The sequence below is a fragment of the Lissotriton vulgaris genome, chromosome 7 (assembly GCF_964263255.1).
Source record: "Lissotriton vulgaris chromosome 7, aLisVul1.2, whole genome shotgun sequence".
NCBI classification, from domain to species: Eukaryota; Metazoa; Chordata; class Amphibia; order Caudata; family Salamandridae; genus Lissotriton; species Lissotriton vulgaris.
In genome coordinates this window covers 1,048,474,829-1,048,491,351 of record NC_141695.1, presented here as the reverse complement: position 1 = coordinate 1,048,491,351, position 16,523 = coordinate 1,048,474,829, and the positions used below count along the sequence as shown (strand labels likewise).

The following is a 16,523-nucleotide window of genomic DNA, read 5'->3' as shown; positions in this document are numbered from 1 at the left end:
AACCCAAAGTCAGACTACAGCAAAGACAACCACGATCAAGGATCGAATGTGCTGACCCCAGGTGACCAGGTACGCCCACGCTCATTAGACTGGGTGCCCGATGAGAAGGTGGCCACCTTTATGGCCAGAAGACTCGCCAAGCCTTTTGATTAAGAGGTAAGAAACCGCCTCAGAACTGAGTGCCCCTGTCCGTCCCTGGGGAGAAAAGTGGCCTTCACTCCAGAGACTGACCCCCGGATGGCAACCTTCCAAGCCAGATATATCCAAGATCCTGAAAAAGGGATTGACCGATTGTGCCAGTCTTTTTAAGATCAACTTCTTAACCTTGCCGGCCCTCTGACAAAAATCCTGGACATGGCCCTGAAAGCTAAAGTCTCAGGGTTCCTTATCTCCCATGACATATTATCAGTGTAGGCCCAACGTGCCATCATCTTCCTTGGAAATGTGAACTGCTCCCTCTCTATGGAGTGGCGATCGTGACTCCTGATTAAGATTGACTCCAAAATTGGGGGATCTTGCCACTTCAGAGGACGGACAAGTGACATAATGGGGCCTCTTTGAGGACCCTTTCATAGAAGAATTGAGTACATTTGTGATCACACTTAAGTCACTGGTCAAGGCCCAATCATCTACTAAAAATATCTTCAACCCTCTGGTTTTCACCGGGGCTTGTCGAGTTAGGAGACACTCGGACAGCCGCTTACAGGACCAAGCTACTTCCAGAGGCCAAACCTCCAAACAAGAACAGTGACAAAACAGAACAGATTTGAAGGCTTCTGTCCCACTAGAGGATACCCCTGCCACAGAGGCTCCAGAGGTGGACCCAGAGGGGGCCAATTCCAAAATCTCCTTGCACTGTGAGTGTACTCCTCTTTTCCCCTGTAAGTTTGAAGGGCAGGTTAGCAGGTGTTGTCCACAACTGGTGGGCGGTGACGTCCAACACTTATGTCCTTCAAACAATTCAGAATAGAGTTTTATGGGTCCCCGGTCCAAACTCATCCTCCACCTCCCATAAGGTTCTCCGATGAGGAGGATGCCCTGGTCAACACAGATGTGACGGACCTCCTTTCAAAAGGGAGTCATTACTCCTACGGCCCTTCGCCCAAGGGGTTTTATTCAGCAACCTATTATTGGTGGAGAAACGGCATGGCAGTCAAACTTCAGAGAATTCTATGAGTGACTGGTTTTCTACCACCTCAAGATGGCCGGCATCCATCTCCAGCGAGATCTAATACAACCCAACAATTGGTTGGTGCATCTGGATCTCCAAAACGCATCAATCCCGATTTCCCCGCCACTCCAGCGATTCCTGCTGTTTTTCTGGCACCATTAGATGTTCATATTCACAGCAGTTCCTTTAGAGGCGGTCCTCTGCTCCTTGGGCCTTCATCAAAGTCCTAAAACCTATGGTGGAACTCCTCCATTCAAAGTGTATACATCTTGTACTATACCTGGACGATCTCCTCCTCATGGATCAATGTCCAAGGACCTTGACAGGTCATCGCCAGTCCACACTCGAGCTGTTCTAATCCCTGGGACACATTATAATTGTGAAGTAATCCGTTCAATCCCCGATTCCCGGTTCAGTCCCTAACCTTCTTGGGTTCAGTCGGAGCCATTCTGAGCCTTTCATCTCGAAAGCTAGCCAAAATCAGACACTAGCTAAGACGGACATAGGCCAGTATGCTACTTCTCTGCGGAAAAATGCAAGTGTGGTGGGCCTCCTCTCCTCGCCCTTTCAGGCCATTTTCCAAGACCTCCTTCATTATCGGGTCCCTTAACGACTAAAAATCTTCCACTTCCGGAAAGGTCTCATGTACTCAGAGTTCCACTGTTCAACGAGGAAAAAGCAGTAATTTGCTGGTGGTTGGCTCACATTGGAGGCTTGGAACGGCCAAGCCATCTTTGGGTCCTTGTGGACAGTCCAAAAACCAGAAACACAGGCTAGGGAGCAAAGTGTGGGGAATTCTCCACCAGTGGAAAATGGTCCTATCAAGAACTTGCTCTTCACATCAACTACCTGGAGTTACTGGTGGCCTCGTTTGCAGTGAAATGCTGGACCAAAGAGAAGACTCAATGTTGCGATCGCCTCAAAATAGACAATGTAGGAGTTGTCTGTTACATTAATTTAGGGGGTGCCAAGTCCAAACCCCTATCAGACGTAGCCCAGAGTTTCTCGGAATATGCCTCGAACATCAGATCTCAGTCACAGCGGAACACCTCCCAGGTTCAGCCAACCTAGTAGCGGGCTGGCATATCTCCAGGATCTCAGCTTGTAGAGGATGGACTGTTCCATGTTCTAGGCACTTACATCCAAATGGTGTACGTTCATGGTGGAACTTTTTGCATCCTGGTTGGATCACCAAATGGGCAGGTACTTCAGTTGCAGCTGGATCCCAATGCCACAGCAACAGATGTCTTCCTACATTACTTTACAACAGAGGTGGTATATGTTCTCCACAATAAAGAGACTCTTGGCGCAGGTCCAGAGAAAACAAGCAGACAAAGTGGTAGTGACCCCCTCAGAAGATCTCATGTCTAGTATCCAGGTCTGATGGCACTTTCTTGGGATTTTCCCATCATTCTACCCCCGTTTCTGGGGCTCCCTCAGGCAATCACCACCATCTGGCTCTGAAAGGTTGTCTGGCGTAGAGGATTACCGGAGACAATGGAAAGTTACAGTACTTTCGAGCCAGACTGCATATTTACTCTCAAAGGCATGGGCTGACCGTACTGTCAAACGCTATATATATCAGCCTGGTCCAGTTGGATGGGTTGTTGTCATTAGAGGCACCTGGATCCTGTTGTGATAGAAATTGTCCATATCTTGAACTTCTTGGCTTCCCTCGCTTCTGAGGGACTGGATTATAAGTCAGCGAACAGCTTCCATTCAGCTCTTTCAGCAGGGCTTTCTCAGATTGAAGGCCACTCTATGGGTGAATATTCGTTGGTTTGGAAATTACTCAGAAGCATCCTACTATCGCTGCCAGCTAAACCGCAGTACTCAGTACTGTGGGATGTCAACACAGTGCTCAATCTGATCCTTTCCTGGCATCAGAATTTGTCCCAAAAGGAATTAGCTGCGAAATTGCCAACCCTGCTATGTTTGGGAGCTCTGGACATCACGGGCAGAACCTTTATCCCGGACAGGGTTTACTTTGAATTTTCCAGACGAACAAAAACCAACTCTCGGATTGCCTCATACCCGGCTTTTGCAGGCTCCTCCAAATTTATGTGTGGTTCGTTGTTTAAAGGCGTATGAGGCAATGAAAGAGGAACTTCAGTCCCTCAGAAGAATAACAACTTTGCATAGCCATTCGAAAGCTCCACATGGGTGTTTCCTCTCCTACGATTGCTAGATGGGTCCGATGTGCCATGCAGGAAGGCAGCAGACACAAACATATTTGGGGAACACTCCACCAGGTGACCAATGGCATCTAAAGAATTCACTTTGGGTGGCATGCTTGGAAGACATTCTAAACGCAACTGATTGGTCCTCGGACTCAGTGTTCAAACACCTCTATTTTAAGTCACTCCCCAGTGTTGTGGCCTTCGTGGTAGATAAGCTTTGAACTAGCATAATTATCGCCTCTGGTCCCAACATAGAATGTAAAGTTTTCTAGCTAGCTTCCATAATAGAAAGTTTCAATTCTATTAAGGACACGGAGAAAAGGATTATCCAGCCCATGTGTCAAAGACCAGCTGTTGTGCCCCGCATGAATGCCTCTGACCATAGAGGGAGAAGGGTGGCTGGGTTCAGAATAAGTATCAATATTTGATAACAGAGATTATGAGGTTATGTAGTTACAGCAGATATAACATAAAAACATATTATACATGCTTAATAGGTAAATGTTACCTGTGACATTTAAGGATTTTGACTCAAGGATCGCCATTGGTCCACAGGAACTGAGTCGACAAAACTGATGTCTGATGTCGCACATAGAAAGAGGTGGAAGGAGAGTCAACAAATGACTATGATGGGGCCCTCACACACTGATTGGATGGACTGATAGTTTCCTATTTCCATTAAATATGGCTGCTGTATGAATAAAGCGGAGAAAGTGAAGCATTTTCCTTGCCTCTGTGTCCTCAATAGATTTAAAACTTTCCGTTATGGAAGCTAGGAAATTTTACATTACCTACATGTTTTATAGTTCTGTTGCCTGTATGATTTCTAACATTATACATGTACAATGCTCTAAAAAAATGATGGACCAACACACTGACGTCAGCAAGAGTCTGGTGATTTTCAGTATCTTCAGAATCAGCATGTTTTTACTGCCATAAGACAAATTGTTTTTTGTACTGATTACAAGAACATTAAAGTGTAAACACTGGAATTCGCAAATCCCAGCCAGTGAAGTCCATTAGGCCAATGGTTGTGCACTCTGAGAACGAATTTTTGGGTGGAATTAAATAATCCCAATATGTTGTACCGGAGTTATGCATTCCTTTAAACGCGTTTCTGGAAAATGCCTCTTGAGCAACAGTACATTCTTTATATTTTCCAATAGGAACTGACAATCTATTATGCCTTAGCAACTTTTCAATAATGGTTGCATTAAAAATCTTATAGAGTTTGATGTCTTAAATGTCAAATTTCACTCATAAGAAAAATAACTTTTACTTGCAACCCTTCTTACACTGAAACACATGATGAGTAACTATATGATAAGGACTTATGCACATATTAATCTTTAACTATCTGTATGACTGCACATAGAACGCATATACATACCTAACCTCTGCATTAGGTACTGCCTCCACATTTGCTGGAACTTGAACTCCTTTTTCCCATTCCTGTCTCCATGGATCAGCTAATATATAGTACTCATCTGGACCAAGCTGATACGAGTCGGGAATTTTCATGGCAGTTATCAGGTCAGTACGAAAAACCTTTAACAAAACAAAAAGTTACATTTTCCATTCCTGAACTAGAGCCCTGATTCAAATTCATCATTAACTCACGGTCAGACAGTGACATTGCTAGCAAAGTAATATGGAAAAGTGATCCTAATTCGCCTTCACAATAATCCTCACTAAATGCATGAACATTGATTAGTTCCACATAACTGCATGAACTGGGACCCCTCTACAAAGGAAATCAAGATCGTTTTATTAGGACATCAATCTGAACGTTATCATTTTTATAAAAAAAACTAAAACAAATTAAGAAACTGTGGAGCCAGGCAAAATAACAATACCAGTTCCTTTAAGCCTTTTCTGCAATGCACAGCTGTAGAAGTTGACTTTCAGTTTATGTTGATACTCGGAAGACATTAGGATCACACCGAAGACTGGTCACCTGAATATTTTCTCATGGCTTCAAGAAGCGAAAGGTGAATTATTTATGCTGAAGATTCCCAAGATTGTGAATAATAAAGTTATCTTTGCGCTACATGTATTTTTAGCAGTGCTCCTTCTAAATCTTCTCTTACACAAAAAGCTCCCTGTGATAATGCCCTAGTGCATGTGTGCAAAGTAGGCTACAACTTTCTATGTAATGCATTAAAGATGATGTTTGAGCTGGAAAGTGAAGTCCAAAAACTATCACTGTCTGTGGTCAACAGTCCGCAATGTCAATAGGTGTTAATGCACTAGGGGGAAGATGTATCAACATACCCTTTTGCGATTTCTAAATAGCGATTTTTAAGGAATCGCTATTTAGAAATCGCAAAATGGGATGTATGTAGAAAATCGCTATTTTTTAGCGATTTCTTATTCCTCCTTATTTGCGAATTCGCAATTCGCAAATTCCAATTAAGGAATAATTTCCCATTCATTCCTAAGGGCCAGGAGGCCCACAGGAATGATTGTTAAATAATTCCCAATTTACGATTCACAATTTGCTAATCGCAAATTGAGAATAATTTCAAGGGTGCAGGGGTGTCCCAAGGACACCCTGCTGCACCCCCTGAAATGTACATGTGTGTGCATATGGCGCACATACATGCCCTATGGGCATGTATGTGCAGCACATGCCACCTTCACAAATGCCAAATTGTGCATTTTTAAAAGAATTTGCAAATTACCACCAACTACAAGTTGGTGGTAATTTGCGATTTCTTAACCTAAATTCGCAATTCCAAAATGCTACATACATAGCATTTAAGGAATCGCAAAATTGCGATTCCTTAAATGCTTAAGCAAAATAAGGAATCGCAATTTTTTGCGGTACCATATTTTGCGAATTTTTGTTACATGTCAAAACATGCAAAAAGACTGTTTGCGATTCGCAAACGCAGGAATTCTGCGAATTCCGGCCTTTGCGAATCGCAAACGGCTTGATACATCTAGCCCTAGATCTTTTAAAATCAGAAAAAGCGGATGACCGGAGTGAGTACTCGCACCTTCCTTTACTCACTGTATATTAATGATCTGGAGAAGATCCAGACTTCAATATGTGATGGGACGTTGCAATCTTTTTATCTATGTTGACGATGCTGTACTGATGTCGAGGACAGCAACTTGCCGAAAGAGATTAGGGTCTTAATATGTAGATCAAATGAAAATCTTGAAGTGTGCCAAATTTTAGGTCATGCCCTTAGTTAGTCCCATAAAGTAAGTAAGCAAAACGTAAAAAAGTAAAAAGCATGTCTCTTGAAAGGGTATATTCTTTCCCTATCTAGGAGTAATCTTGGACTTAAACTCAGGACCTTTGTTATGTTCTAAACTTGTATAACAGGCAGCAGTCCTGGTCAGAGGCCAATAAAGAAACATAAATATAGAAAGGAATCAAGTCCATATGATTACTATCCAACCGGATAGTGGAATTTAATCCAATCAATTGGCGGAGATCAAGCCTCCATTGAGCCATTGAGCTCACTGTAAACGGTATTCGACCATTCCAGTACCCCCAGTATCCGGCACCAATTGATTCGTCTACTTGCAGGCTTGCTCTCTGCCAATTGATTGGCACTCAGCCGCTTGACACCCCAGGAACAATGCACCAACGGTTCCCTTGTCATCCTTGCACCATCGACTCTGATAGCTACTTGAGTCCCTGCCATCGGCAAAGCTGTAATCCGCTCATATGAAGATTCCCGTTCACGGATACAGCACCAAATTGATCCAATTCTCCTCCGTGCTGGCCTATCTAGATTGATGGCAGCCCCGTTGAGCCCCAGAGCTCATTATATACATTGAAAATTCCAGAATTCTGGGTCCCTACTCAAGACCCTTATGTTGCTCAGACAAATATTGTCGGTCCTGATGATGACCTCTTTAAACACTGTGCACACAAATTATCTTTCTAAACCTGTGTCACGGCTGTGTTAATTATTACGCTGGTTTCATCTTTCCCATTTTTAACAAGCTTTTTGTTTTGCCTGAATGTTTTGGCCTTTTGTTCATATGTCACCAATTCTTCACAAAGTACCTCACCTTTAGGTCTCTGGATACAGGATTATATCCCACTGCGTATTGTCTTGTTTTGATAACTATGAATAAATTGGATTAAATCCCACTATCCGGCTGGATAGTAATCATATAGAATTGATTCCGTTCTATATTTATTTTTCTTTATTAGCCTCCGACAAGGACCGCTGTCCGTTATACAAATTGATACCCAAGGTCCTTGCCTACCTAATTGGGTTCCCTTGTTTTTGTTAAAAACGTATGTTCTAAACTGGCTTTTTTTTTTCAAACACCAATAGTGGCATCCTGAGCTTTTTTTCTTCTGTTTGAAGTCTCAGTGGAGATACGCACATTCTATCCATACAAAGAGTGTATGTGGCAACAGCTATGTATTGGGCTGATCTACGTTGATATACCAGAATTAAATCTCTCAATATAGACAAAAATAGATCATTGTGTCAGACTCTTGGCCTCTACATTTTCAGTGAAACAACAACTTTCATTAGATTATTTGGAGGGCACAATAAAATGTGTTGTTGAGGGTATCAATGGGGTCAAATTGTTCAATTCTGACAGATACTCTTGTCATGGATAATACTCTTAATGTTATCCCATGGATGGATTATATTCAGATCAAATTGGAGAAAATAAGTTGTGAATACTTTCCTAGGCATCATGAAAAAAAAAATTACAAAGTTGCTTCATTGTTCCATCCTGTAGTCTCACAAAAGGAGACCGCTGAGCAAATCACTGTGAAGGTTTATGCGCTAGTTAGGATTTGTTCAGTCTTGCAGCAGTACTTATGATGGGTTCTGTATCACACGAAAAGAAAAAAACTTTAAATGCACTTCTGGTTTAGTCTCCTTTCAGAATTGCTTAGCCTCCCTAAGAGCTGCAGAAGAGAACATGTGGACACCATTTCCTTCTAATATAAGCTTTAGAAACCCCATAGCAAGATGATTTTAGGACCCATATGATTAATTCCCGGATATCGCACCTGTAGAGTTTTCAATTAGCTGGTGAGGAATTTTTCAATGATTAGGTTCGCAATTTACAGCTTAATTATAGCATTAATTAAGATTAGAACAAGGTTGGGCACATAAATATATAGTAGACAAGTAGCATTTATTAGCCACTATCAGCTGTATAATTATGTCAAATGTTTTAATGTCTTGTGTTTTTATGGTTTGTTAACCACAATAAGCTATTTCGTCTGACTGTAACAATGTTTTTCAAAACGCTTTCATTGAAATAGCCGTAATGGTGAAACTGCTCCGTAAGTGGGAATATTGGGGCTGTGAATGGTTTAATGATGATCTGAGAAACAACTAAAATATCTAGAAAAAAAGATCTAGCTCTAAATAAGATTTGAAAAAAAAAAAGAAAATGGTCTATTTACAGTGTAAACGAAGCCTGAATGTTAGTGTAACTGTTACCACCGCAGCCATATTTGTCTTGCAGAAGTACCTGTCTATGATGATGTTGAGCTTTCTTTGACATCTTTGTCCTCAAAACCAGAAACAATTAGCTCTCCGAGACAAGAATTTAAGTTCTTGTTACATTTGAAAGACATCACTTTGTTTTTCATGGTCGGAGAGCTCTGAACCTGCATACTCCCTTTGTTTTATGAGCTCACGTGAGCATCATTGAAAGCGTATATTCAAACCTCTCTATATTGTGTACTGCCTTTGCTTGAATACCACATTCTGTTTCATGGTTCAAGGGACCCCATGTCTGATAGAATACGTGATTAACAGATACTGATTTTTCTTTTGTTGATATATATTCCCAGACTTCGACTAGTGTGTGCAGATTTTTATTAACGACCCTGGTGTGTTGGTGCCAGGAAGTGCCTGCGCTTCAGTGCAGACGAAAAGTGGTGCTGCGTGGAGTCTGTAGGACAATCCCAGTTTCCAAAGGTCAAGAGCTGGAAACTTTATGGAGGGACATGGGTGGAGGAAATCCCATGTTCAACTAACCAAGCAAGCCATACAGTCTTAGCACGCTAGAAACTTATGAAATATGAAGTTTAATTGTTTTTATTAACTGTATTAATTTCAAAGAACTGAGATGTCGAAATTGTCTTCAGTAAAGATAATGCAAAATAAACTTGTCTGGGTAGGTAAGTGGGTAATGAAAGGATAGCTGGAGTTAAATGTGTGCGAGCAATCCACAGTATAGAGCACAAGGCTCTATGGGGACGGAGGAAGAGGAAGACAAAGGTATGCATAGATCCCTTAGAACAGACCCTAGTCGATGAATGAGTGAATCAATGAGGTTCACTGTTCTATCAGGTCAGAACCTTGGCAAGCTGTAATTTCCGAAAGCACAGTGGTCAGTGCACATACATTTACAAACTTCCCCAAACGCTTCCATAAGAAAAGACAGGAAAGAGCTGCTGGACTCGTCCTTGGCCTTTTACTCTTGTACCCAACACCCTCCACAGGATAAACTGCAGTACAAAGTACCTTTTAAGTACACCTTTAAAGTGTACCTGATTGTGAGAGAGGGGACAGTAAGGAGAAAGGGGCAAAAAACTGGAAAGCTGGAAAAGCTCCAGCATAAGGTACCTGTGCCCATGTGATGTACTATCAGTAGGGAACAAGCATTGGCAACGCCAAAAGGTGCTGCATTTGCGAGATCTATTGGCTTTGTCAATGTTTATATTTTTTCTAGACATGTTGCACAGCAGCGCGGGCTGCTTTGTAACACGTCCTAAAGTAGAGAAAAAAAAGCGCTATGACGCAGCCAGTGTTGACAACATCATAGTGCTTTTTTCCTTTAACTTTTGTTGCACAGCACGCTGTGCAAAGGTGGGACAAGCAACATTAGGGAGATGCGTGGGAGAAGGGATAGAACAGCAACAGACAGTGGGGGGTGTGGGTGGGGAAGCAACACAAGGGAGCTGCATAGCAAAACTGAGTGCACAGCAAAAAGTTTTTTTTTTAAAGTACCTGGAGGTGTGGGCGGCCAGTGGAAGGGCATTGGTCGCAAACAGGAAGCGGTGCTAGGTTCAGGCTCCATGGCAGAAGCCCCAGAAGAAAACAAGAGGAGGAGAGCACCCGGGTGGAAGCAGGAGGCGTGACAGATGCCAAGCAAGTAAATGTGAGTGACATCGCGGAAGCCAACCAATGGTAAGTACTGGTAAGTATTCGGCAGACTAACCATGTTTTAAGTGGTTTTTTTTTCCTGAACAAACGATTTCATTGGCAGCGCATGCCAAGGTTTCATATAAAACCTAAAAAGCACGCACAGGTACAATAATGACTAGGTCAAGGGAATAGCCTCGTGCAAGTTTGAAAGGATGGGGATCACCAGAAGTTGTGCTGGCATTGGTGCAGTGCAGGCCTATAGGATGGCATGTGGGGTAAGATCTAGAACAAGTAAGTGCAGCGACTGCATCAAGCAACAACATACCTGGCACAATGACTGCACAGGTAACTCTCCAAATAACATACACACAAGTACATTTAGAAATAATCCCATGTCTTATAACTGATTAAACAAATAAAATGTATTTAAAAACTAACCTCAGAAGGCTTTTTGTCTTTTTGTCTTGCCCAGCCGCTTTTCGTAGTGGCCATTTTAGAACATCTTGACCAGGAGGTTGCATGACCTTAATAAGATAGAAGAAAGCATTACAGGAGAAAGTGTCTCCTTTTCTTAAGACACACGATCATCCTAAACTGAAATATGAGACTTCTTGATTTAGGGTCCTATATGAATGAAAAACAAAAGTTAAAGCATACTTCTTGAAACTCAATGGAGACATAAGCTGTTCAAAAACAAAATGTGCTATCCTTACTATTGCTAGGTTTTGAATAAGAACGTTGAATTTGTAACTTTTTTATTAACATTTTTCTCACTTGGCCATGATCCATTTTGGGATTGAATTCAAACCCTGACAAAGAAAGCAATATCAAGGGAACATAAAATGTTTTGTATGCGGATACAAAACAGCAGCAAAGAAGCAGTTTTTGTTGGAGGAAAGTAAAATAAATTAAAATACTAACTAACGTTGGTCCTGGCAAAGTGACAGACAATGTTCTCTACGAAATACTCCAACATTCTTGAGTTTAGTCTAAAATATGTCAAACATTTACAATAGAATAAAAAAATGGTCTAGGAACAGGGAAAGGGTGTAGGGCTCTAGTGAAGATAATGGATAGTCACAAACACTCATAAACGAAGACTTGTATAACACTAGACCAAAACCACTAATCCATACGGATGGAATGTCCACTGCAGACAGGTCTCTGACTGGAGCTCATTCTCCAGGTTACAAAACTAGCTAGGGTGAAATTCCCTCTATGTCATGATGAATGAAAGCTAGATGATGCTTTTCATGTCAACTCTGCCACGTAGTTTCTGTATTTGAGGCGTGTTGCCAAAAATGCACATCTTAACATTGAAGACTGAGGAATGGACACCTTCCAAAGATGGGAAATGGTACTGGTCAGGAGGGCTTAATAGTCTGGGTGCAATGTAGCAAAGGGGAGGGAGTGGAAATTCAACAATTTAAATAAGAAGCTCCTGCATTTTAGGTCAGCAAAAATGATCTTGAAGGTTTCGGATTACCTCTCTAACGTTGAGTTTACCACTACAGGATTAAACATAGTAAATGTTTTTTTAGTTATCTTCATCAGTATAAAATTCAAGGTCTTACTGTCCGCTGTATCCGAGTCATCGCTGCTGAACGAGTACTTTCTCTGGTTTACTTCCATCTGCAAAACAATAAATCAATGTCCACATTAACTTCAGAGCAGTACCAGAGCTACTAAACCATAAAATGGGAAAATTGCATTTTGGTAACAGCTACTCCTGATCGAATGGGCATTGTTCAAGCCCTAGACAGCCAGAAAAGCCTTATGGTCTTAGTCAAGTCATGTGCAAAAGCACTCAAATTCCCCTGCCACCTGAAATATATAAATGCAATGTAGCACCTCATTAAAAAAACAAACGAAAATCATTAGGTCTTGGCCGTGTAAAATTGCCTGGCCTATGTAAAATGGCACACATCACACACCGTTGCCTGGGGCTTGATTTTGCTTGACAAGTATTGCAACAGGCCTCGAAAATTCATAATATTGTTACAAGACCTGAATTTCTAGTGGCTTGAATAATCTATTTAACCTAACTGTAGTGCACTTGACCCACAAACCAGTCTCAAATTGTGCGATCCTAGGCAAATATTTTATTTCACCTTCAAATATCTGAGTTCAGCATGTCTGCTGGTCAAAAATATTTTTGCTCGATTTAATGCACTACACTTTGCTTTATTGTTTAAGTGTAATAAGGAAGTAGCCCACATCTTTTGGCTTGCCTCTTTAATTCACCAATAGCATTGTCATCAGGGCGGGGGCAAAATGTTTCTCATTTCATATTTTAAAACTCACTTTTAATACATATATTACTAAAGCAATGATTTACAGACAGCTCATTTTCCATTGAAATATCCACAAAATTTCCTGCTGAGATGTGTTTTACTGATAAAACTTTATAGTGTAAAAACAATGTGTGGAAATGTTGTTTCAACAAATATTTAGAATCTGCACATCACAAAGCAAAGTGTATGGGTTTGTTTATATCTTATTGAAATCTCTGTTTCCGTCACACTTCAGAATTACAAACAATACATAACCATATATTTTGCTAATTACTAGAGACCATGACAGATTTTTGCTAACACAGTTTAGACTGAACATTTTGCAAAGATCTCTAAGATTCCCAGAAGTAAATGATTGGTCAAGAACACTTTGTAAATTCCAGTGTGATGATTCAGTCGTCTATACATATATTGCTTTTTTGCACATTCTACTCTATACCTAGAAAACAATGGATCATTCCTGTGCTAAAAAGAATGGGATTGAGACGATGACGCTCTGCATTCTTGGTGTTGCAATTTCCGGACAATGTATTTACTATTGCCTCTGTTATTGCCTTTTAAAAAAAAAAATTTAAATCTCGTAAATCAGTTGTGATATGACTTTTATATGTTTTTAGCCCTTGTGTATAGCTTTTGATATTACTGCTGAATTTTTTGTGTGACCTATGAACTGTGCTTTTATGGTTATCTTTGTCATAGTACCTGAATAAAGTTCTTTGAATTGAAATGAATACAGCTGATATATCATTAACCATTTGTACAGTGAGTTTACAAGCTAATTAAATGATGCAGGTTAGAAAAAACTGAAAGCCTACAACCTTTCATTTCATACTCCCTCTACCTCAACATACTTGTCAGACAGTTCTGTTTACAAAATACTTTAACTTTGCAGTCAGAGAAAGAAAAGTAAACACCAATATCCAGAATAAAAAAGCAGCAATTTGTAAGAAGACAAAGTGACATTTGACCTCGGCCTTTGAATACACAGAAAATGTTACAAGATAAAAACAAGATTTCACGGCATTGTTATTGCTCCCCGACTTTCTGAAAGAACAGAACACCTGTTTTTGCCAGCTGGAGCTCTCTCGCCACAATAGGACAGTAGACCCTAAAAATAGTTTGCCCTGATAAAAACTGATTCATAATGAGTGGCAAGTTGGTTCTGTAAGGCCTGTACAAGCATATGACAAAAAATGTAAAAAGTACAGCACTTACTATAAATGAAAGCCAAAGGCTTGCAAAATAGTTTTACATTTTATTTAAAGAAAATGACCATTACACATCAATTTAATATAACAGTGCATGTACTACCTAGCAGGCAAGTGTAGTTACTGCAGCTATAGAACTCCTTTTCAGTTTTAATGTGCATCGCAGGAAAACAGGATTCTTATTGGTGCACAGAAAAGGTCCAAATATTGGCTTAGAATTCTAGTAACATGAGGTAGCACAACTAAAGCAGTCACAGGGCAAGATCGGTAAAAAGGGTACCCCCTAAGTTAAGTGGCTTACTTTGAGTCTATAGGATTATTGACACCCAAAATAATCAGGACCTTCTTTTGCTCCCAATCTCCTTCCAACTTGGCGTATTCAGACGGTATTGGATTTTGAACCAATGCACCGTGATACCTGTGGATGACTCTTCTCGTCAATAAATAACCCGCTGGTGATGCCAGCACCATTTTAGACTATAGTTTCCCTGTACATTGAAGCTTCTGGACATCAGCTTGGTGGGTGAGACAATGTCAAGCTTTCTCTGTGAAAGCTGTTGAACAGGCCTTTCCTTCAGATAAATAACAACTACAGGTTAGACCATTTAAGTGGTGCAAGAGTCCATTTCCTCCCAGCATACTCATGTTTTTCTCCCTTCTTACTCTCTATCCAGGACTGAGGAAAAGACTCTATGGGCTTCACCTGAAAAAGACACAAGATTTTATGGCTCTAGAACAAAAGACTGAATGGCTGATGTTCATCTCTTTGTGAGATTTGGAGTTCTAAGAAAGGGAAACCCATTCCTAAACAAATCACTTCCAGGTTAATTATAATGTGTATCAAACTGTGCTATGTGTTCCCTGGCAGGGACATTTCTTCAAGGTACAAGGGCAGATTCCAGGAGAGGCCAAGCAGTTTAGGATGGTCTTGCTTTACGAAATTAAATTAATTCCAGCTTAATACTATTCATTTCTTAAAGCAAGATCATCCTAAACTGCCAGTGTTCTACATGATACCGGAAGTACATAAAAACTCTACAACACCCCCGGGACGATCAATTATAGCTGCACAAAACAGTCTCTTTGAAAAAGTCTCAAAATATATTGACTTTTTCCTCAATCCTATTGTAATGACACTCCTGTAATATATCAGGGATGCAAATTAATTTTTGCAACATGTCTTTGATATTCGGAGGGAAAAAGGCATGCTTCTAAGGACCCTTAATGTATCCACATAATACACACGCAGTAAACATCATGAAGAATTAAAGGCACAACACTACCCAAGAATGAGACGTATAAAATATGCAGCACATAACATGTGGTTGGAAAGGATGCAATGGTGCTTGAATAAAAAGATCTTCATATTTAACAATGAGCTCTTCCAGCAGTTAAGAGGTACATCTATGGTCCCCTGCTTCACTCCCAGCTATGCTAATATGCATATGGGCTGGTGGGAGGAGCAGGTGCTGGGTGGGAAGGACCATTGGTCAGACAATGTAGAACTTTGGCTTAAGTTTATCGATGACCTCTTCGTGCTATGGAAAGGCAAGGAGGAGGAAGCCAACCAGCTTATCACATAGATAAACCAGAATGATTTAAATCTGAAAATCACTAGCAAAACTAGTTGCACACACTTCGAATTCCTGCATGTACTCATTCGGGTGAATGGAGATAAATTGGAAACCACAACATACAGAAAACCCACAGCTGGAAATACAATCTTACATGCAGATAGTCTTCACCCCTCCCACCCCCCAATCAAGAGCATTCCCTTTGAGGAAGTCTATAGAGGTAGATGCATATGTAGTACTGGAGCATTATGATGCAGTAGAGATACAATTGAAGGAATGCTTCAAACAGCGAGGATATTCAGATGCTAAACTCTGCACTGCAGTACAGAGAACACGCAAACAAAGGAGAGAGATATCACTTGATCAATTCGTCCCAGTTGACCAAAAAGAAAAAGAACACACAAAGCGTGACTCACAGATCTATCACCACTTAAAAACCTGAATACGTGAGGATTTGGAAAGCTTTACAAAAGCACTGGCACCTAATTAGGGAAGATCCTATCATAGGACCTCTAGTAACAATTAGCCCTCAAATAACATATAGAAAAGCGAAATCATTGAGGGATCACTTAGTGAACTGGCCACAGAACAAGTTAGACATACTTGGCTAACCCCGGAAGAAGGATTTCCAGATGCAGAAAATGCAAAGCTTGCAAGAATGGAGCAGACCTAATTGTGTTAAAGACCCACTTTAAGAAGACTGTTCGGATCAAAGGCAATCTGACTTGTAGAACTACCTTTGTAATGTACAATCTAAGAGGGTCATGTGAGAACGTCTACCTGGGCATCACAACACTGCTCATGGTGAGCAAGGCCCCTGTGGCTGAAACGTGTTGGTTTGTCTTACAGATGGATTGGATTGTCAATAACAACCAAAGAACTAAATCCTGAGTGCAGCGCAAACTTTGTTTAAAAAAATTAACCCAGGCCACTGATTCGGCCTCGCGCATGCACCCGATGTTGAGCGCTTAGGCTAGGATTCAATTGTGTGACGAT

The 16,523-nt window shown here is 40.9% G+C and overlaps 1 protein-coding gene across 3 annotated transcripts in view; it reads right to left on the bottom strand.

Moving 5' to 3' along the window:
- JADE2 (jade family PHD finger 2) overlaps positions 1-16,523 on the bottom strand; it is a 523,571-nt gene that overhangs the window by 375,093 nt on the left and 131,955 nt on the right. For all 3 annotated transcript variants that reach the window (XM_086931489.1, XM_086931491.1, XM_086931490.1), the window contains exons 2-4: positions 12,026-12,083; positions 10,890-10,975; positions 4,742-4,899 (exon numbers count right to left, since the gene is read on the bottom strand). In XM_086931489.1, coding sequence (XP_086787615.1) covers positions 4,742-4,899; positions 10,890-10,975; positions 12,026-12,083 — 302 coding nt within the window. The remainder of the gene's footprint in view (positions 1-4,741; positions 4,900-10,889; positions 10,976-12,025; positions 12,084-16,523) is intronic.